At 45.4% G+C, this 22,679-nt stretch overlaps 1 protein-coding gene across 3 annotated transcripts in view; it reads left to right on the forward strand.

The window, feature by feature from the left end:
• Window positions 1-22,679, forward strand: part of CEMIP (cell migration inducing hyaluronidase 1) — a 173,364-nt gene that overhangs the window by 94,060 nt on the left and 56,625 nt on the right. The window contains exons 2-11 of one of the 3 annotated variants that reach the window (XM_025390719.1): window positions 283-441; window positions 575-684; window positions 5,305-5,451; window positions 6,305-6,443; window positions 7,493-7,729; window positions 10,861-11,040; window positions 14,390-14,460; window positions 15,409-15,504; window positions 16,182-16,303; window positions 22,035-22,167. In XM_025390719.1, coding sequence (XP_025246504.1) covers window positions 591-684; window positions 5,305-5,451; window positions 6,305-6,443; window positions 7,493-7,729; window positions 10,861-11,040; window positions 14,390-14,460; window positions 15,409-15,504; window positions 16,182-16,303; window positions 22,035-22,167 — 1,219 coding nt within the window. In that variant the 5' untranslated portion in view covers window positions 283-441; window positions 575-590. The remainder of the gene's footprint in view (window positions 1-282; window positions 442-574; window positions 685-5,304; window positions 5,452-6,304; window positions 6,444-7,492; window positions 7,730-10,860; window positions 11,041-14,389; window positions 14,461-15,408; window positions 15,505-16,181; window positions 16,304-22,034; window positions 22,168-22,679) is intronic. The other 2 variants (XM_025390720.1, XM_025390718.1) reach the window with 2 other exon arrangements.

Consider the following 22,679-nt stretch of genomic DNA (forward strand, 5'->3'; position numbering starts at 1 on the left):
TTTGCCACATCTTCCTCCTAGATAGATAAGAAGAGGGTTTATAACATGCAGGCATCTATATTTATGTTTTCAATATTAATATCCAAGGCTGGATTAGAAGCATAGACTGATAACGTAAAGGTTAGAAATCATCCAGTCCACACCCTCATTTTAAAGGTTAGAAAACTGAGATCCAGAGAGATTAAACAGATCATCTGAGATCACACAGCAAGTTGGTGGAATCTAATACCCAGCTCATGTTTAGTGGGAATATTTTTGTTCTGCTCTGTTTCTTAACTTAAGAAAAAAGCTTCATTCTGGAGGGGAGGGAGTTTTGAGTGCCAAGGATGAAATTCCATCTATCATTCGGTCTCTGAGCTGCAGGACACAGGCAGGACAACGGTAGGGTTTTCATGCCCCAGTCTGCCCAGCCTTGAGCTGTGGCAGCTGGGGAAGCCACTGGTGAGGACGCTGCACTGGAGTGTGGGCTGGCTGGAGTGTGCACATTCTGGCGCTGCCTGTCTCCGTGTCAGCCCTGTGTACTGATTCCAGCCTGCCAAGGCTGCATGTCTGACTCTGTGTGCTTCTCTTTCAGGGAGCACGCTGCCAGGATGGGAGCTGCTGGGAGGCAGGACTTCTCCTTCAAGGCTATGCTGACAATCAGCTGGCTTACACTGACCTGCTTCCCTGGGGCCACATCCACAGGTGAGCACTGCAAACAGATGGACCTCTGTATCTCAGCATGGAAGGCACGGCCCCTCACTGGAGCAAGGCTGCTGTTGGGGGAGCCAGGAGAAGGAGCCATAGGAGTGGGTCAGGGTGCCTGGGCCTTGGCCCCACCTTACTAAACTCCTTGGTCCCCAGCACATTTCATCCTGGGCTTCAGTTTCATCATCCACAAAATGAAGGGATTGGACTAGAATCAGGGGTTGCAAACTCAGTGCCTACAGGAGCCAGGTACCTGATACAAATGAGTGAAGTTGACCAGGTAGGGAAACACTTTTCTCAGTTCTAGCCAATTACTACTGTGGGAAGGTGGATCCCCTTTTGCAGGATCTGAATTTTTCAGAGAAACCAGAAATCTAGAGCTTTATGTAAAATCTCCCTAGTTTTTAAATGTTACCAATGAATTCAAAATGTAAAAACCACTCTAAGAGGCTGAAAAAAAAATAAAACCCCACATATCTGAGAGATGTCTTTCCAACTCTGTCTGGACCACCTGGTCTTAATGCTCCCTTCCTGCTTTGGTATCTTAGGATCTGGGTACATTAAAGTACTTTTCAGCTGTGATACTCTAAGCCAGGTTTAGATCTATTTTTCTATCTCAACATTGTCAACTTTTTCTTCAAGTGATTTTCAGTTAACATCTAGAAGTGTAAGGTAAGTTTTCCTGGGCTACAGGAAACACTGATCAGATCATCCAAACTTGGGACAGAAGACAGTGAGAGACAGGGACAATTTTTAAATTTCAGATGGGGGTTTAGTGCTACAATATTATAATCACCTTTGATTACTCTTTTATTAATGCTATTTTTATGTCCATTGAGTTGGATGCTTTTCTATAAGAATAAAGAACCTTACATCAAATTTATATTTTGTTTTTCTCTACCCATTGATAGAAGAAAATAATTGATAACTAGTGAAATTCCTTCACTGTGATTTCTTGAAGAATATTTCTGATCCTTAGGGGACACAGCAAGTAGCTTTTTTTTTTTTTTTTTTTTTTTTCCTTGAGACAGGGTCTCACTCTGTTGCCTAAGCTGGAATGCAGTGATATGATCATGGTTCACTGCAACCTCTACCTCCTGGGCTCAAAAGATTCTCTCATCTCAGCCTCCCTAGTAGCTGGGACCACAGATGCACACCACTATGCCTGGCTGTTTTTAGAAGTTTTTAGTAGAGACAGTGTCCCACTATGTTGTCCAGGCTAGTCTCGAACTCCCAGGCTCAAGGGGTCCTCCAGCCTCGGTTTCCCAATGTGCTGGGATTACAGGTGTGAGCCACCATGCCTGGCCAGTAGTCCATATTTTAACTTTCCAGGCAATAACTGGCTATATTACCTGAATTCATTCATTTATCCTTCTTTCATTTATTGAATTAACAAACACAGAGTGAGCATTGACTCTGTGCCAGGAACTGGGTTTGGGTTCATCTTTTAGGGTGACTTACCTTAAAGGTGATCCACCTTGGAGAGGAGCCCTCAGGTACTTCCCTTGATTATTTCTTCCCGCATCCTGGCACCTTTCTTGCTGTTTGCATATCAGCCATGTGGAAAGGGGCTGAGCTTCTGGTTCCCTCTGGCCTGTGCTTTTCTCTGATGTCAGAGGGATGTAGAAGCCAACCCTTGCTATTCATGCTCCAAGTAGGTCGGGCTTGCATTCCCTCTCAATCCCGCTTCTAGTGGCCTCTCCTGGGAAAGTGAGGGTGGTTGCCATGGTGATAGTTCAGCAAAAGCCCTGACCCTCTTTAGACACTTTCTGATTCATACAAATGAAAAGCCACTGACACTGGCCTTCACTGAGAGGAAAATGTCCAGCTCCAAAAAAGGAGTGTCCATTCAAGGCCAATGTTGCACCTGCTGTGCTTTAGCGGTGGTGTCAGAGCTTCTGGAGAGCTGGGATGTGTGGTCACAGACTGACCAATTTCAAATCCAGATGCAAAGTCTATGCAAACTCCTGCACTTGGAGAGTGAAAAGGACAGTCAGGATTGTCCTGGCAGATGTGGACTACAAGGCTGCAAGGCTTTGTCCAGTGGAGTTGCAATGGCTCCTTCCAGCATACTCATGGCTCCTTGCCTGGACCACTGGGATCCTCAGCTGGCCACATATGTTCACCACATGGCTGGGAATTCACCACCTTGGAGCCTGACACTCTTGTCCAGGACTTGATGGAAGGCAGCCCGGGGCCTCTGACTGGCCTCTACTGGAAGCCAGCCAAGCACCTGACCCTGTCTGGAGATAAAACCAGCAGTGGGTTTCGCAGCCCAGCCCTCAAGACCATCCTTGGCTCCTCAGTATCACTGCAGAGAGACCACCCCACCACTGGCAACTCTGCTCTTACATTAAAATGGAAAGTCCACTGATGAGCAAACCCACGTCTTCCCAAATTTTTTCCTTTTGTTGCCACTGCTTGAGCCCCTTGATATTTACAATAGCTGGAAGAGCTACTTTGGTGAAACTCTAAAAAATATGAAATTCTTTTCTTAATGAAAGAGATCCAAAGCCTGTGCTAGGGCTGACAGCAAGGCAGAGGGAGCCTAGAGGAGGGTTGTTATGGGGCTGGAAGTGGGGATGAGGATGAGATCCAGCCAGCGGACACTGAGTGCCTACACTCCGCTTTGCAGAGAATAGAAGGGCCAGTAGCTGCCTTTGGATGGGCAAAAAGGACAATTCAGTGTGGGTGTGGGGTCTGTATCTGGTGCTTTTGAGTGCAGATGAAGGGGGAACTTTCTTCGAGTTTTCCTTGACATATATAAATATGGGACAGACACTCTTACTCTGGAGATAGCTGAATAAAAATCAAGGAGCATTTAGAACTGACATGCCAGTAATTGCATTGTATTACTCTGTTTTCATGCTACTGATAAAGACATACCCGAGGCTGGGTAATTTATAAAGAGAAAGAGGTTTAATGGACTCACAGTTCCACATGAGTGGGGAGGCCTCACAATCATGGTAGAAGGTGAAAGGTACATCTTACATGGCAGCAGACAAGAGGAAATGAGAATGAAGTAAAAGGTGATTCCCCTGATAAAACCATCAGATTTCCTGAGATGTATTCACTACCATGAGAACAGTATGGAGAAAACCGCCCCCATGATTCAATTATATCCCACTGGGTCCCTCTCAAAACACATGAGAATTGTGAGAGCTACAATTCAGGTTGAGATTTGGGTGGGGACACAGCCACCATATCATGCGCTGAAGCCAGAGTTCCTCCCAGGGTCCATGGCACCCTCTTTGCTTGAGAGACACAGCCTCTCCTAGACTCCCTTCTTCAGGGCCTGACCTGTGAGCTTGCTTCCATTCCTTCCAGTACCTGCCCCAGAGTTTCTCATCTGAAACCTTGCCCTGCCATGAGCTTACCTGCACGTCAGCTTCCCGCCTCCTCACCACCACTCTAGGTTATTTTGAAAACTACTGTTTCATACTTCACACCCTTCTGGTCACAGAAAAAAGAAGGCCACCGGGGCTTGTTCTCAGAGCCAGTTTATTTTCATCTTGTTTTGTCCATTGTCTCTTCCCACCTGTTTGCCTCTGAATTTTCCATGCTATTGATGGAGATTGTTCCAGTCCCTGTGACAGCACCAGTCCTCTTCACTCAAGCCTTGTTAGCCATGTGAACATAGAGACTTCTTCCTGTGCTTCTACAGAGGTCAGGGAGAAGTGCCTCTGCAATACCCACCCCAGGTCTTTTTAGACTCAACTAAACATATCAGACTCATTAGGTGACCACATGTCACACTGGTCATCAGGCTCCTTTGGAAAATATAGAATGGGAAACACAGATGCCATCAGAGCAGCATCAGGCTCCTCTCTTCCATGGGAGTGGTCCTGGCAGCCTTCCAGACAGCCATCCAGAAGCTGTTGTCTTTGGTTCTCCAGGTGACAGCTCAGGTGAAAGGAAATAAGACTGTAACTGGACAAGTGTGGAGACCACTGTGTCTTAGAAGCCTCATGCCCCACTGGAGCTCATAGCAACTCCATTTTAAGAGTCACCACACTCAGGGAAGCCTACAGTGTGACATCTCCACCACGTATAAATATAAACTATAGTTCCTCCCAGTTTAGATGACATTCACCAATCAGGGGTCACTTTGTTATAAACAATGTTGCTAGGTAACAATTTATATAATATTGTCTTTCTCAGGTTTCCAGGGGAACAGAGCTAGAAAATTAACCAAAGGTCTAATTCTCATGCAGAAAGGGAAAGAGCTTTATTAGCTATTCAAATGTTGCTTTCCAGAAGACAGAATATCTTGAAATCTGAGTAGTCTAGGTAAATCATCGCGTAACTTCAGAGTTTGGAATGTCCTGAGAAGCCATCTATCTACCCTTTATTTTGCAAATGGGAAAACTGAACCCAGAAAAGGGAAGTGACTTATTCACAGATATGTGATGAATTCATGCAAAATATATGACTGGTCCCCAAGGTTCCAGCCTCCTATGTCAGGAGGTTTCTCAGCTCTCTAAGGTCTTTCTTTTAGCTCTAACAGAGAAGAGGCAGGGGCCTTAAAGATGCATGGGAGTCCCCCTTTTGGCCTGTAGCATTCTTGCTTGGTGAGGCTGGTAGATGGGAACAGTGACATCTCTCTGTCCTTGGCAGTGGCTGCTGGGTGCCCTGACCAGAGCCCTGAGTTGCAACCCTGGAACCCTGGCCATGACCAAGACTACCATGTGCATATCAGCCAGGGCAAGACACTGCTGCTCACCTCTTCTGCCACAGTCTATTCCATCCACATCTCAGAGGGAGGTAAGCCAATCTCTCTCTGCTGCTCCCTCTTCCCTCCACTGCCCCACAACTTAGCAGATAGGATGCAGGTTGCTATGAGCTCAGATGGACAGAATAAACATCACATGATTTGGGTTCATGTTGGCATTTGGTTGTTTGAGATAACCATCAGTTCTGAGCTGTTAGGAATGGCTTGTCGGAGGTCCAATCTTAGTGAAAGGAGCATTTATAGAGGAAACTCCTTATTGGTGTTTTGAGTAATTCTGCTTATCTTACCTTTAGAGGCCTGGTCATTGAATGCAGTACATGCAGTGATGGCATTTGAGCAGACAGACATTATTTACACATTGTAAAGCAGACAGCATAGAAAAGGAATTACAGCCGGCCCTCTGTATCTGTGGGTTCTGCTCATGAATTCAACGAATCCCAGATTGAAAATATTCCAGAAAATTTGCACCTGTACCGAACATGTACAGACTTTTTTTCTTGTCATTATTTCCTAAAAATACAGTTTAACAATGATTTATACAGTATTTACACTGAATGAGGTATTATAAGCAATCTAGAGATGATTTCATGTATATGGGAGGATATGCATAGGTTAGATGCAAATATGCAAATACTATGCCATTTGAACCAGGAACTGGAGCATTCATGGAGTTTGGTATCTGTGGGAGGTGCTGGAACCAATTCCCTTCAGATACTGAGGGATGACTGTACTTGTAAGTACACCAAGCATAGAAATATTTGGAAGATGTGCCTTTTTGCCTGTCCCGGTGAGATGGGGGTTGCTTAGGGAGTCTGCCCTTGGCTCTGATATAACCTTACCCTTAACACTGTGTTATTAAACCTCCCCCCAATGCTACCTCTTCAGGCAAGCTAGTCATTAAAGACCACAATGAGCCAATTGTTTTGCGAACCCGGCACATCCTGATTGACAACGGAGGAGAGCTGCATGCTGGGAGTGCCCTCTGCCCTTTCCAGGGCAATTTCACCATCATTTTGTATGGAAGGTGCGTAGACCACTCCTACAGATCAAATGCCACCCATGGATCTGACAAGAGGGAGGCTTTCCAAGACTGAGAGAGAGGCAAGAGGGCAAGACTTGCCTGTAAGATAGGAATCATTCTGTCCTGCCAGATGGGGATCATGAACAAGACAGACATGGTGATTTGGGAGAGCTGAAGTCCATGAGGCATGTTATTTATAGTGGCCTGGATGCTATACTTGTTTTAGAGATGGGTCTGCCAGCCTTTCAGCTATCTTCCAATCATATCATGTTCAGGGAGGCTCTGCAAGTGTTTATATAATAGGCTACGATGGACAAGATACAGGAAAATTCCAAGTGGTACTTGCCCCCTGGCTGTGTTCCCTCTTTAAACAATTGAGAGTGCTAAGAAGTGAGAGCCAGGAATGCACAAAGGTATGCAGTTCATGTCCAGGTGATTCTGCATCTGATATGGACCAAAATACAAAACACTTAGAACTGAATGGAAGACGTGCCAACCTGTGAACTAATAATTGGCACTTCTGCTTGGCCCTGAGGGCTTTATTTTGGTCTGGCTTAGGAAGATTGGGTTGCTAATGTTTTTGTTGTTATTGTTGTTGTTGCTTTGAGATGGAGTCTTGCTCTGTGGCCCAGGCTGGAGGGCAGTGGCATGATCTCAACTTACCACAACCTCTGCTTCCTGGTTCAAGCAATTCTGGTGCCTCAACCTCCCAAATACCTGGAACTACAGGCGTGTTCCACCACACCTGGCTGATTCTTATATTTTTAGAAGAGATGGAGTTTCACCATGTTGGCCAGGCAGGTCTTGAACTCCTGACCTCAAGTGGTCTGCCCGCCTCGGCCTCTCAACATGCTGGGATTACAGGCATGACCCACCATGCCCTGCCGCTAGTGTTATTTTTGCTGACCTTAGGTGATAAAAGTGTAATTGGCTCTATGGTGGCTATGGTGGGGAGTCAGGGAGCTGAGCTGTGACTCCTAGGTTCCCTCTGGGTTCAGTATCCAGTAAAAGAGATGTGTCAGCCAACTTTGGGGAGCTGTTTTCTCTTGCAGGGCTGATGAAGGTATTCAGCCAGATCCTTACTATGGTCTGAAGTACATTGGGGTCGGTAGAGGAGGCACTCTTGAGTTGCATGGACAGAAAAAGCTCTCCTGGACATTTCTGAACAAGACCCTTCACCCAGGTGGCATGGCAGAAGGAGGCTATTTTTTTGAAAGAAGCTGGGGCCACCGTGGAGTTATTGTTCACGTCATCGACCCCAAATCAGGCACAGTCATCCATTCTGACCGGTAAGGTTTGCCTTCACTTAAACGTATACTCATTCATTCAAAGTACGCTTATTGAGTGTGCTTCCTGGCCAGGTGCTGCTCTAGGTGCTGGGAGAACAGCATGAATGAAACAGACGGAAATCCCTGCCTTCAAGGAGTTCTGTCCTTCCCCAGGCATTGGCCCAGTGATGCTGAACTGAAGAGGAGCAAGCATACACACATACGTACACATAACGTAGTTTCAGATTGTGATAATTGGTAGTAAGTGGGAAAAAAGACAGAGTGAGATGCTAGAGTGTAACTAGGGAAGACCACTTTGGATAGGGTGGTCAGGGAAAGGCAGTGTAAGGACGCAACATGTGAGCTGAGAAATGAAGGGTGAGGCTATGTCAGGGAAAGAGTGTTCAAGAGAGAGAACAAGTGCAGAAGGCCAGAGGTATGAAAGGGCATGACATTCTCAAATGAAGGAAAGGCCATTAGAGTGGTGGGAGCACTGCGAGTGGCGCAAGAGCAGCACGCAGTCACTTGGAAGTTACAAATGGGGATGGGACAGGACCTCGGAGGCCATGATAAGGAGGTGGGTTTTCTTCTAAGTGGGATGCAAAGTCACTGAAAGGCATTAAGAAGAGCGTGAGCTGATTTAAAAGAACTTTCTGGCTGCTATGTAGAGAATGGTTTTAATTGTGGAGGCAAAAGCAAAGACGGTGCAGAGGGTTAGGAAGCTTCTGCTGTGGTCTAGGCAAGACATGGCAGTGGTGAGACCCAAAAGGAGTGACGGTTAGTGGATGTACCTGTGAGATGTTTGGAAGGCAGCATGGGCAGGGGTAAGCTGGCAGATTCTGCCAAGGCTGGACCTTCCCTGCAATCCCAGGGGCTCTCATCCTGGCCCTTCAGAGGGAAGGACAGAGGTGTGGTAGACAAGCAGAGACAGAGCAATCCTGGGGCTGCTGGGGGAGCGAGACAGGCATTCCTCAAGAATTCCCAAGCTGTGGGTGTCACCATGAAGGCAGCAGGAGCCAGCTGTGGTCAGGGACAGGGTGGGCAGGAGCTGAAGTGCCTGCTGGTGCTCACAGACACCCAACATTGCTGGTAAACATTAGTACCTTTAATAGTCACTGGACTTTCTCCCCGCAAAACACTGTTCATCACTTTACCTGTCAAATATATTCAATCTTCATCAAAATTCTGTGAGGCAGGTTCTGTTATTATCCACCTTATACAGATGAAAGCACTGAGGCTCACAGGGCTAAATTTACTCAGTCACAAGGTTGGAACGTGTTGGAAATGGGATTCAAACCCAGGTGTGCCTGTATTGCCTCCATGGGCTGCCTAGTGACAGCCATTTGCCTTGCCCTGAGACTGAGCAAGGTTGAGCCCACAGGAAACAGCTGACGCCTTGATTGACACAAAGTATGTCAGGGAGCCCCTGCCTTCATACTAGAGAGGATGGCCTCTTCAATTGTGTGCTGATCTTTTTGGTGCTGTTTCTTAAGTACAACACTGTTACTTGCAGAGATCTAACTTAAAGTTTATTTACTGACCTGTTAATGAGAAGTGATTTGGACAGATGCTGTGGAGATGGCAAGGACAGAATGTCTGTTTGTTCCGAATATCTTTTACCTAAAGTATGTGTTGGAGATCTCAATAATCTGATAGATGAATGTGTATGAGTAAAGATATTAATAAGCACACATGCACGCACACACACACACACGTAAATGCAAGCAAAAGTCATCTGAGAAGGTCACTCAGAGAAGCAGGAACTTAGGTCAGCTCTTGAAAGGTAGTAGGTGTTTGATCAGGTAGAGAAAAGGTGGAAAGGAATGATGAAGACAGGAGTGGGTGGGTGAGGTGGTCACTGAGAAGCACTAGGCTTGTAGCAGGAGCTTCCTGGGGAAGGTCAGCGGAAGGTTAGGTGGGACTGGACCAGATTGTGCCACAGTTAGAAACAAGTGTGAGGACCCAGGAGCAGCTATCCAGCTACCACTGGTACCAACATTGTTTTTCTTTTCCAAAAACTTCCTTAGATTACTTTTCCAGATTCCTTTTAGAACTATTTTCCTTAAGTTCCAAGACATACTCTTTAGGAATTTCCACTGTAATTGCATAAAATCTTTATCCTTACATGGGGAAGAGTTTGAATCATTACAAAATTGTGTCTTTGCTTTGTAAATTATTCTCACCAGAAGTATAGACTTTTTGTGTGTGATTTGTATTTCATGAATATTTTATGTGCATGAGGGTAGGTTATCAGTCAATTTGGAGATTATTAGTTCTTGCTCTTATAAGAGATCTGCTGTCTAACATTGCACGATACTGTATAGTACACTTAAAATTTTAAGAGGGTGGATCTCAACGTAAGTGTTCTTACCACAATAAAGTAAAATAATTTTTATTTTATTAAATTATTAAATTAATTAATTTACTTTATTAAAAATTTATTAAATTAATAAAGTAAAATAATTTTTAAAAAGTAAACAGGAGAAAATAGCAATGCAACAACATTTACAATACTCAAATGTTATATGACTGCTAGTGTGTGAATCAAGATTACATTTTAATGATTCTAAGATGCATTATCATAAGAATCATTAACAGGTCAATAAATAAACTTTAAGTTGGATCTCTGCAAGTAACTCTCTGCAAGCTGCTCTAGGGGTGGGAGAAGGGATTTGGGATAGTCTCCATGTCATTTCCAAGAATTCTAGTACTGGTGTTTTAGTCTAGATCAGAGATATAAATTCCTAATGCCCTAGCTATCTGAACTATCTCCTAAAGTCAGGCTCTTGCAAGAGGCATGATCCTCTGCCTCCAGGATGAAAAGGGAACATCAAAAGGCCTAGACCTCAAGTATGTGACCCACTCAATATCCTGGAGCTTGAAGTCTTCACTGCTGCAATCATTTCTTTGGCATTTTACTTAGCGAATGAACATTATGGTCAAGTCATAACCCTTCTTCTTGGCTATCCCTGTATGGTATGCAAAATAATGAAACATGCTTGCTCTTTAAAGAAAAGGCTTCCTTCTTTAAGAATTGTAGCCCTGGAATCATCGGATAGCATGTTAGTTGTTGCAGCACAGACATGTGCTTAGAGTTCTCTGTTTTGGCGTCTGTCAAGACTATTCAGATCTCTTCTCTCTGCCCTTTTTAGGTTTGACACCTATAGATCCAAGAAAGAGAGTGAACGTCTGGTCCAGTATTTGAACGCGGTGCCCAATGGCAGGATCCTTTCTGTTGCAGTGAATGATGAAGGTTCTCGAAATCTGGATGACATGGCCAGGAAGGCAATGACCAAATTGGGAAGCAAACACTTCCTGCACCTTGGATTTAGGTACTGCCCCTCACTTCGGCTTCCACTGGGCTCTGGAACATTGAAGCCACCCTATCCCACTGAGAATTTACCTTTCCCATCTCCTCTCCCTATAGCCGTACCATCCTAAATGACCTGGTGGATACAGGCATTTGCATTTGACATCTGCATTTGGCATATTTGGGGATTGTTCTTAAAGAAAGCTTGTTTTTTTCTTACAAGCATAGTTCACTCAAAAAACACAAAAGCTCTGTGTTTATGTGAACTCATTCATTCAGCCAGCCACTTACAAAATATTAAGTGAGTATCCACTGTGTGTAAGAGCCATGCCTCCAATGCACAACTAATATTCATTTTCCCTTTCTTTGGCAAAGGGATCTTGTCATGGCTTGGGGATTGGCAGATAGTTTTTCAAAGATTATGTGAAATGTTTCTGCTGAGGCAAATGCCCAAGGAGAAGCAGCCCTTTGACATGTTCTAGTGTGTGTTTTGTTTGCCTTGGAGTGCAGCATCATGCCTATCATTGGCATGCACACACATTGGCACCAAGAGGACGCTGCTTGCCCCATAGTAAACACACCTTTAAAAAAAATTTCATTTAACTTAAAGTTCCGGGATGCATGTGCAGGATGTGCAGGTTTGTTACATAGGTAAACGTGTGCCGTGATGGTTTTCTGCACCTATCAACCCATCGCCGGGGTATTAAGCCCAGCATCCATTAGCTATTTGTCCTGATCCTCTCCTTCCCTCTGCCCCCGCCCCTGCCAGGCCCCAGTGTGTGTTGTTCCCCTCCATGTGTCCATGGTAAGCATGCCTTTTCATCATGTTGAATCAAATCTCAGCTCAGTGGAAAGTTGAGGTTATCTGTCCCACGGCTATTTAGAGATTATGATGCTCCCCACTTCAGCTTCCCGCATCTGGGAGCAAGATCAGAGGGAAGCCAGAGACTTTTCTGGGCTTGGAGCAAAGCAATTTTGCTGGCTGGGCAGAAATTCCCTGGGCAAGGGAGGGGTGCTCCAGGTTCCAGAGTGCATTCTCCGACAGCCCAGAGACTACTTCTTCTGGATGGGAAACTCAAGCAGGAAACTTAAGCAGCCAAAGATGACAATGATACCTTGGCATTGCAAGTCTCCTTTGTTAGCAAACACTAAGTGCACTTCCATTCTGTTGTTTTATAAACCAAAAGGCCAGTTTATTAATTTACAGTGAGAGTTAGAAACACCAGGAAGCTGACTACTTAGGGCCTCAGCAGAAGAAGAAAGTGGCTAAGGGCCCAAGATCTGGCATCCGGTGGCCTGAGTTTGAGTCTGGGTTGCACCTCCTAGGAGGTGTCACTGCAGGCAAGTGACTCATTCTCTTTGCCTGGTCCTGAGTCTGTAAAATAGGATATACCAGCAGCTATCTCAAAGGACTATGGGACAATTAAATGTGATAATATGAGCAAAATATTTTTCATCATGTCTGGCACAGAATAAGCACTCCATAAATGTTAACAACTATTTTCTCCTTATAAACAAGAGCCACTGGAAAGATGGGCACTCGCCATCTTTTGCTAGGGCGGTTCACATGGGCAAAGGAGATATGTAGGCAGGAATTACATGTCCATACCTCATTTGTATAGAGACATTCTTTGAGTGATAAACTTAAAGCATCGAAAATCAGTAGAAGAACTGAAACTTGGACCCTTCATTTGTTCACACATTCAGGAAATGATTATTGAACACATACTGGTGGGAGGTACTCGGTTAGACCAGGTGTCCTGAGCTCTCGGGGGAAGGCAGGAATGAATGGAAATTGGTGACGGGGCATGAGAGAGCAACAGAGCGGGCAAGTGGAATTTAGTGCAGATGAACACATGAGGATGAGACCAAGAAAGTTCCCATAGAGAGATCAGCAGCTTCGGAGGCCCAGGGGCAAAAGTATGCCTCTCCCAAAGAAGGTGGGGATGGTCAGGCAGTGGCAGTATATGAGAGAGGGCAAGGGATGAGACGTGAGGCTGGAGGAGGGCGGGAGCAGAGGACCTTCGATTCTGTGCCAAGGAGCTTGGATTTTATCCAAAGGGCAATGGGGAACTACTGAAGGATTTAAGCAGGAAAGTGGACAGTCAAATCCCCAACCTCAGTTAAACACCGTTCAATAGTGACTCATTTTCCAAGACAAGAGATCAAAACAAGAATAATGAGAGCTATTCAGCACCAAAATCGATTGATGGCTTATAGTAAGAGAGGGCTACTGTAGGGGAGGAAAACCTCTTTCCTTCTACTCTTCTAAGTTCTTGGCTGGAGCACCTGCAACAAATCACTGATTAACAGGAGAAAAGCACACAAATGTAGTAAGTTTTACACAACACAGGAGCCTTCATAAGGAAACAAGGACCCAAAGAAACAGTTAAACCTGAGTATCTGTACACGAGGTTTGATGAAGTGGAGAGCTGTGGGAAAATGTGGTAGGACAAGGGGCTTGAGTTAAGCACAGTAAACAGGGGAAACTTAGCAAGGTCTCCGTTCCTTCAGTTTCCTCTTGGCTTCCTTCTGTGTTTGGGGATAAGGATGATCTTTTTCTCAGAATAAGGAAGGCCCTCTCACATAAAGGTCTTAGACCTGCTTCAGGGGAAAGTCAGAAACTCCTTCCTGCCATTTCACAAATTCCTTGAGCTTGAAATATTAAATATGCCAAGTTGCCATTTTGGGGGGTAGCATGTCCTGAACCCCATTACTGCATTAGGCATTATGCAAAATGCCTAAAACAAAATGGGGTAAGAAAACCTTCCTGCCCTAAAGCAGCACGTGCTTTCATGGAGCAAAGATGGATGTACAATTTTTGAAAACCTTAAACCGTTTTTTGCTTCCCTCCCCATTAAGAAGAAGAGCGATTTCTCTCCTTTCCACGGCCCAAGGCAGATGGCTAGGGTAGTCAGTCACGTTAGCCTCTGGTATTTTCCTCGAGCTCAACTCTAGGGGAGCTGAGCATGAGAGAAACAACCTTTCTCTCTTGGAACATGTTTTCCTGAAGGTATCCAAGCACTTGCTTCAGGACATAATTGAGCTTGGCGGGAGGTATGGTAGGTCTGTTGGCTTGTTTGTTTATTTGTGATTCATACTCCCATCTTCTGCCAGAATGGAGCTGAAGAGACTCACAGGGAGCAAACATCAGGCAGGCCAGCGAGCGAGGAAGCCCAGAGGAGTGCTTGCAAAGAAAGGTGCTTCTTCTGGAGAAGAGAAGCCCAGCAAGTGAATGAATTTCCCCCAAACAGCAGGGAGGGACCCTCTTCCACCTGATGCTGCTTCAACTCTGTTCCATCCCCCCACACCCTGTGCAGGTTCAGACTCATGCAGAACTTTACTTTTTGTTACTTGTTTCTTTTTTTCAGACACCCTTGGAGTTTTCTAACTGTGAAAGGAAATCCATCTTCTTCAGTGGAAGACCATATTGAATATCATGGTAATACATAGCTGGCTGGAGGCCTGATTCCCTCCAGTGTCTCTCTGACCAAGAGGTGCAGGGCTTTTCTGAACAGCTCACTTTTCTCTGAGCATGATTGTCCAGCTCCCAATGCCTAGATGAGTGAGTGGCCACTTAACTGGCCACCTTACATGGAAGTGGCAAAGGCCAATGCTGGCCAAAGATCCATCACTTGCGATAATATTTACCTTTTCATGGAAATCTTCACTGACTTAATCTAAAACCTAGAATTGGCATAGAAAAGATAAGAACGGAGATAGAGCCAGCAGGGTTGGTACTTTAAGAGCTAAAACGAGGCCGGGTGTGGTGGTTCACACTTGTAATCCCAGCATTTGGAAAGGCTGAGGCAGGTGGATCACTTGAGATGAGGAGTTCGAGACCACCCTAGCCAATATGGTAAAACCCTGTCTCTACTAAAAATACAAAAAAAAAAAATTAGCCAGGCATGGTGGCGGGTGCCTGCAGTCCCAGCTACTTGGGAGGAGGTCGCACCACTGCACTCCAGCCTGGGTGACAGAGAGAGACCCCGTCTCAAAAAAATAAAAAATAAAAAATAAGAAGAGCTAAAACAATACTTTAGATGGGCTTTCAGGACACAGTGGTAGCCTCCTTTGCCCAGCAAAGGCTGTGGGAAGCGCTGCAGTTCTAATGCCAAGGAAGAATTCAGACCGTGAGACACGCTGGAGTTCTACAATCTGAATTCATTGGGAGGCTGGAACTAAACTGTCAAAACTGAAGCAAAAGAATGGATGATAATCTGCTTCCCAAGTGAATGAATGTCCTGATTTTCTTTTATCTACTTAAAAAAATTTTTTTAAAGAACTGAGTCAATGTCCATGTGTGTAGGGGGATTTCCTTGCCTTGGAATCATAGCTTTTTGAATTTGGGGGTCTATCCAGCTCCTAAAGGGTCTGGTTTCTCTGACAGGACATCGAGGCTCTGCTGCTGCCCGGGTATTCAAATTGTTCCAGACCGAGCATGGAGAATATTTCAATGTTTCTTTGTCCAGCGAGTGGGTTCAAGGTGAGGAGTTTCAGACAATTTGGTGACCCCTAAGAGTGGGATAGAAGACCAGAAATCACTGTCTTTTGCAGAACTAGGATTTATCTCTTGTACCAGTAGGACCACTTTAATTTTTGCAGAATCAACTAAAAATGTGCAACCAAACGTTGTCTTTAATTAGTCAAGCCACTTTAGCCCATAGCCCAGAAGGATGTTGTCCTCTGGCTAAGATTTCAGTTTCACCTCAGTCAGGGTCTGTGGCATTCAGCTTAGTTCACAGAATATCTTTGATGTGGCAGGCAATGGCACTGAACAGGAAATGCAGATAGGAATAGAACCTGCCCTTCAAATAGCCCACACTCAAGGACTACAGAAAGCAGCAATCCTAGTTGCAGTCCTTGGATAATGGGTTTACAGACGGACTTTCTTTCTTTTCTCTTGGTTTATTTGCTTTTGCAATAACAAAGAATATAAATTGCTTTTATAAAAGTAAGAAACTCATTAAGAGAAACTCATTTTTTAATTAAAACGTGGGAGTGTAGGCAGATTGATTAGAACCATCCATGCCCCAGCCTGGTGCAACCACAGACAGATAATATTCAGTTCCCATGGTACTGAGGACGCTTGGAGACACACTGAGTGTGACTTGCCCTCACAGGCAACCTCCTGTCTGACTGTGCTGTTTGCTTTCTGCCTAGATGTGGAGTGGACGGAGTGGTTCGATCATGATAAAGCATCTCAGACTAAAGGTGGGGATAAAATTTCAGACCTCTGGAAAGCTCACCCAGGAAAAATCTGCAATCGTCCCATTGATATACAGGTACCAAACTCACAGCAAAAATAGAAAATAGAAACGTGTTGTTTTGAAGAGGACTCTATAGATCACAGACATTCTTGCCACTTGCGTGCTGTGATTCTCATGGCCCTCCTGTGAGGTAGGTCAGTCAAAGAGTACTGTTCCCACTTTAGAGACTGAAGCAGAGGCTTACTATCTGCCCAAAAACCAGGGCTCAGATTCTCTCCTGGGTCCAGCTTCCGAGTTCCTTCTCTTTAACTTGCTTCTTCAGCCATGGCTGAGTGTGCCCCCACCACAGGGATGGGTTTGGCCTCCCCAGCCTCACTTCCCAGTCAATTTCCTTAGGGACCTTGAGTGCACAGGATGCAGCTAGGATTTGGGGTGCAGGCCAGGCCAGCCCAGATGTAGAACACACGCACAGCCTTGTTCTCAACTGAGCTAAATCAAAGCCAGCATTCATAGAATGGACAGTGTTTGCTCAAAATCTTCATTGGAGTTAATTCCATCTGAAGGGGACCTTGATGTTCTCAGTTGGCCCCATCCATCAAGAAAGTGTTGAGTAAATACACAGGCCTCACCATTCACCAGCTGAGCCAGTGGGATACTGGGCTTTGGGAACAACAGGAGAGACAGGAGAAATAGGCAAGGTAAGTGAGATTTATTTCCTTATGTCCAGTCTCATTCCAAGACAAGATTTGAGGCTGCTTAAATGCTTGATAGAGAATTAGAAGTCATTTGAGCTGGGCTCAGTGGATCATGCCTGTAATCCCAGCACTTTGGGAGGCTGTGGGGAGATCACTTGAGGTCAGGAGTTAGAGACCAGCCTGGTCAGTATGGTGAAACCCCTCTCGACTAAAAATATGAAAAAAAAAAAAATTAGCTTGGTGTGGTGGCAGGTGCCTGTAGTCCCAGCTACTCAGGGGTCTGAGGCAGGAGAATTGCTTAAAGCTAGGAGGTGGAGGTTGCAGTGAGCTGAGATCACATCACTGCACTCCAGTCTGGGTGACAGAGCAAGACTCCGACTAAAAAAAAAAAAAAAAAAAGGCATTTGAGAAAGGCCATTTCCACCCGTTTTATCCTCCTTCAGCCAATAAAAAGAGCTACCACATTTGTACAACACTTTTTCCTAGAATATCAAAGCTCACATCCCAGGTCAGCTTGAGTCCCAGGCCATCTGTCTGTGCTTTCACCCCGCCACACCATCCTGATCAGAACTTCTGCCCTCTGTCTTGCATTGTAGGAAGGAGCCCTTGTCCAAGGGAGGAGCCTCTGTACTGCACTTAGCAAAGGCTGAGGAAAACTTTCTCATTATTTGGCTAAGGCTATTCCCTTCACATGGCTTCAATGTTATTGAGAAGGATTTACCCAGATTAAGTTTCAAGTTGCAGATTCTCCTTGGGTCCAACAGAATCAAAAAGCACTGATCCCCCACAGCACATTCTTTCCAGATTTAATTTTAATTTTCTCTCGTAACCTTGAATGTTCCAGCTTTAATTCTGAAATAGCCATAATCTTATCCCTCCAGTTCACTTGACCACAGGAAGTCTAGCTCTTTACCAACCTCCCCTCTCCAAATACTTCTGGAAATGCTCAAGGAATGCTTACGTGGTCTACAAATCTTTCCCGGTGTTTGCTCTGCCAGTTGTCTGGCTCCAGACATTGTTGATTGGAAGACCACCTCTCGGTGCCAGGAAAACAGCATTCCTTAGACATTCTCCACTCTTGCATTTACTTTGCTCCCAGCACAGACACAGGCCCTTCCTTGAATGTCCCAAAACACAATTAAACCCAGGCTGAGAGCTCCGAAAGCCAAGACCCTTCATAGGGACCCAACCCTACACTCTATAGCTATTAGTCCATATTTCAAGGCCTAGTTTTCTTCCAACAAAAAGAGTTCCCTTGACAATACATTCCCCATGTTCGAGTTCTCCATTATTTGAGGTTCAAAGAATAGAAGATCCAACAGCAGTGTGGTCCCCTTACTCAGAAGCTTAGGAAAGTCTTCCCACAATGAAAGCATTCAGAACTCCCAATTCCATAATAAGACCTTTGGCTTTTTCTTGGCAAAACCAAGGTCTATTGAGATGGTCATCTAAGAGGTAAGAGTCATGTGCCTCCAAGGGTGAATTCAAACCTCCATCTCTACCAACGAGAAGATGTTGTCATGCTGGAAAGGTCAGTCTTACTCCTAATTCTCGCCACCAATCTTTAATCAATGGTCATCCCCAGACTTAGCTAGAGCATCTCTTCATACTCATCAAAGGTAAAAATGGTGATACAGAATATGCTCCTGGATGTTTCCAAGGCCAGAAAAACAAAGCCAGTCTTGTTTATGGTCACAAGAGGTGAGAGAAGCAGGATCTCCTCCTTTTTAGCAGGTGACAAACGCATCAGCCAAAAGCTAAATGACCTAGTTAATTAACCCAGGGAGAGACTAAGATGAAACAGAACTTTCCACATGCTCATTTTTGCCACTATTGCAAAAATGCAGTTTTTCTCTGGTCACCTGGTGCCTCTCACCTCCCCAGTCCCTGAGCTCTTACGTGCTCCTCTTCCTGCTTGTGTCTGCCCCCAGTGCCCAACTCCGTGTCATACACAGTGGGTCCCGGGATACCTGCCATGCACTGACATAGCCAGATCCTCTGGGCCAGGGAGTGTCAAGGACATTTGCAACCTAGGCAAGATTGGAGGAGGCAGGTTGGGAAGAAAGGGGAAGCAGCAAGACTGCACAGTTGACCTTAAGAAAAGCTTTTCCAAGATCTGATATTTTGTGATTCTGAAAAAAATAATAATAACAAAAACACACTGTTTCTATGTCTTGCCCTTCGTTCAGTTCTCCTTGGCTGAAAATTCTCTTGCCTCCCACCTTCTCTCTTAAAACCCAGCCACCCTTCGAGGCCAGTGGGATCTACTGGACTCAGATTTCCTTGGGGACATCAGGCAGTCTGTGTGTTCCCCACAGCAGCTGGTGCAGTGGCTAGAGGTCGGCCTGATGGTAATGAAAACATATTTTGAAGTCAGAGAGATCTAAGCCTGCCAGAGAGATCACAGCTCTACCACTTGTGAGGTTTGGCATATCAGCAAGTGAGGTGCCCACAGTGCAAAATTTAAGGCAGCCCGCTCCCTCCAGTGCCAACTCAATACTTGCATGACCCCAAGAGTGGGTGCTGCCTTAAATTTTGTGTCCTGGGTACCTCACTCACAGTCTTGTTACTTAGTGCCTCAGTTTCCTCACAGTAAAAATAGGGCTAATAATTGTTTCCTCATGGGCATATTTTGTGGATTCAGTGCAGTGAAGTGTGCAAACCGAAAAGTGGCCCACACATTTTTTATTATTTAAAATTAATTTATCGGCTGGACACAGTGGCCCATGCCTGTAATCCAAGCACTTTGGGCGGCCAAGGTGGGTGGATCAATTGAGGTTAAGAGTTTGAGACCAGCCGGGCGCGGTGGCTCACGCCTGTAATCCCAGCACTTTGAGAGGCCGAGGCGGGCGGATCACGAGGTCAGGAGATCGAGACCATCCTGGCTAACACGGTGAAACCCCATCTCTACTAAAAATACAAAAAATTAGCCGGGCGTGGTGGTGGGCGCCTGTAGTCCCAGCTACTCGGAGGCTGAGGCAGGAGAATGGCGTGAACCCAGGAGGTGGAGCTTGCAGTGAGCCGACATGGTGCCACTGCACTCCAGCCTGGGTGACAAAGTGAGACTCCGTCTAAAAAAAAAAAAAAAAAAAAAGAGTTTGAGACCAGCCTGGCCAACCTGGTGAAACCCTATCTCTACTAAAAACACAAAAATTAGCTGGGTGTGGTGGCGGGTGCCTGTAATGCCAGCCACTCGGCAGGCTGAGGTGGGAGAATCGCTTGAACCTGAGAGGTGGAGGTTGCAGTGAGTTGAGATGGCGCCATTGTACTCCAGCCTGAGCAACAGAGTGAGGCTCCGTCTCAAAATAAATAAATAAATAAATGAAATGAAATAAAATAAAATAAAATAAAACAAAATTATTAGTTATAATATTGATAATTATTTTCTTACTAATTATTATTACCAGGAATAATAATAAACTCAAGTCTACTTAAAGATCTGTTTCTCTGAATGACGATGGATTCCCTTTTCCTCTTTTCATCCAAAACTGAGGTCATTCTTCAGGTTAGAAAAAGGAAAAAAAGAAAAAGCAGCAGAATTGAGTAAATGTTCTCCTGGAATTATTGTTGGATATTGCACCTGGAAAAAATCTCCAGCTCCCTTCGATGATGTTTCCAGGCTCAGTTCTCAATCTTACGGGGTCTCCCATTGAAGAACATGCTAGCCTCAGGGGAAAATGTCAGGAGGCCAGAGGAGCTGGGCTTACCTTAACTGACCTTGAGCTTACATCTGAACCCCATCAGCACTGACCTCCGTCTAAAAAGCAAGTTTGCAACCCCTGTCTCTCTGGCTGCTGCAGAGACCACCTGAGATAGTGGGTGTGAGTGTGTTTTTGCAGGAAATGACTGAGTTTTAATTGTGGCTGAACTCACATCCACATGGCTCTTCTTCCAAGCCAAAGATAACGGATCTGCTGGGTTTAAAACAATGTTTCCTAAAAAGTCTCCTCTTTTTTTTTTTTTTTTTTTTTTGATCGGCTATACTTTCCTTCCTTATTACCCCAGTCTGGTCCCTTTGGTCTCTATGCCAAAGATGACAGCAGCTACAGCCCTTGCTCTAAATTGCATGTCTCTGAATGATAGTCACGGTCAGGATGCAGACACACCCTGGCTCTGGGATGGGCCCCAGCTGGCAGGGATCGTGCCCTCCTGGGAGCCTGCTCCCTAAATTCTCCACCTGGCCTTGTGGTGGCTCACCAGCCAGCCCTCATCCACTGAGACCTCACTCTGTGCCAGGCCCTGGGCTGAATGCTGGGGACAAGGGGGCAGAAACCAGCTCCTTGCCCTCCCAGAGCCCACCATGTGGTGGGAGGAGGCAGACATTTGAACAAAAGACATTAGGTGGCTTCCGCCTTAGGGCAAGAGTGGATGGGGCTTAGAAGTGTTGCGTTGTAGTTACATAAGTCTGGGTTCAAGTTTTAGCTCTGCCACCTACTGACTTTGTGATCCAGGGTAAGTGACTGAACCTCTCTTAGGATGAGTTTCCTTATCTATAAAAGTAACAGCAGCCTCATAGTTTTGCTATGAAGATGAAATGAAATAATATAGGTAAACATCTAGCTTTATAACTACACAAGTGGTTCTCAAACTTTCTTGCCCATTAGAATCACCTGGGCAACTTTTAAAAGTCCAGATTCCATGCTGCACCCCAGACACAATCAAATCTGAGACTCCAAGGATGGGGACTGGGCATGAATATTTTTTAAAGACTCCTCCCCAGGGGATGTGGAACCATGTTTGGCCGCTGTTCATGGTGCTGGTAGAGGTGGTGCAAACTGTAAAAAGTGGCCAGCCCAGAGCCTAGAAGAGTGGTTACTTATTGTAGATGCTCCATAAAATGTTCACCCAGCCATAAGCAGTAGATCACTGGTTTCAATATTGAGTACTGTAGGACCTCAAGCCAGGCATTTATCTATTCCAAGACTTTAGGCTGTCTTTCTCATAACAAAAGTGATGGGGGCAATCATTGGGATAATCATCTCAGGCAGTTGTAAATAGTGTTGCAGCAGGGACAATTTTAGACCTCTGAGTATATGTTTAGAACATTAATCATCACCTTCCTTCTTTATAAAAAAATTGACTTTGCTCTGTAATTTCTGTGTCATTCCCAGGCCACTACAATGGATGGAGTTAACCTCAGCACCGAGGTTGTCTACAAAAAAGGCCAGGATTATAGGTTTGCTTGCTATGACCGGGGCAGAGCCTGCCGGAGCTACCGTGTACGGTTCCTCTGTGGGAAGCCTGGTAAGCAGCCCCTTGTCGGGGATGCAGATGCAACTATGGCTCGGTTTCTTGAACTGGCAGCTATGCAGGCAACCTCCAGACATCTCAGTGAGACAGTACTCCCAAAGGAGAGCACTTTTGTGACACAGGAGCAGTGGGAGGATCCTTGGAGTTGGCAGGAGACAGCAGAACCCCACCCCGCCCATAAGCCTTTCAGGAAAAGGAAGGGCCTGGTCCAAGACAGTCAACGTACAGATGGACAGAGCTGTCCTCCCCTGCAGAGATGTGCAGCTCTTTGCCTCTTTGGGTGCTATTATTTTAAACCCAGTTCCTAAGGTGCTTGTTAGAAGAGATTGGAAATGGTCGGGTTGTTCTCAGAGGCACTTGGCCATCTCCAGAAGGCAGTCATTAGGAATGAAAGTTTAGGGGGAGAGGTTTATGGCAACTGAAAATAATAGTTGAGAGGAACTATATTTGTTTTACATCTTGAGCAAAGTGGGTGGGGTGAGGCAGCCACATTTAACTCCAGCTAA

This window comes from Theropithecus gelada, chromosome 7a (assembly GCF_003255815.1).
Source record: "Theropithecus gelada isolate Dixy chromosome 7a, Tgel_1.0, whole genome shotgun sequence".
Lineage (NCBI taxonomy): Eukaryota > Metazoa > Chordata > Mammalia > Primates > Cercopithecidae > Theropithecus > Theropithecus gelada.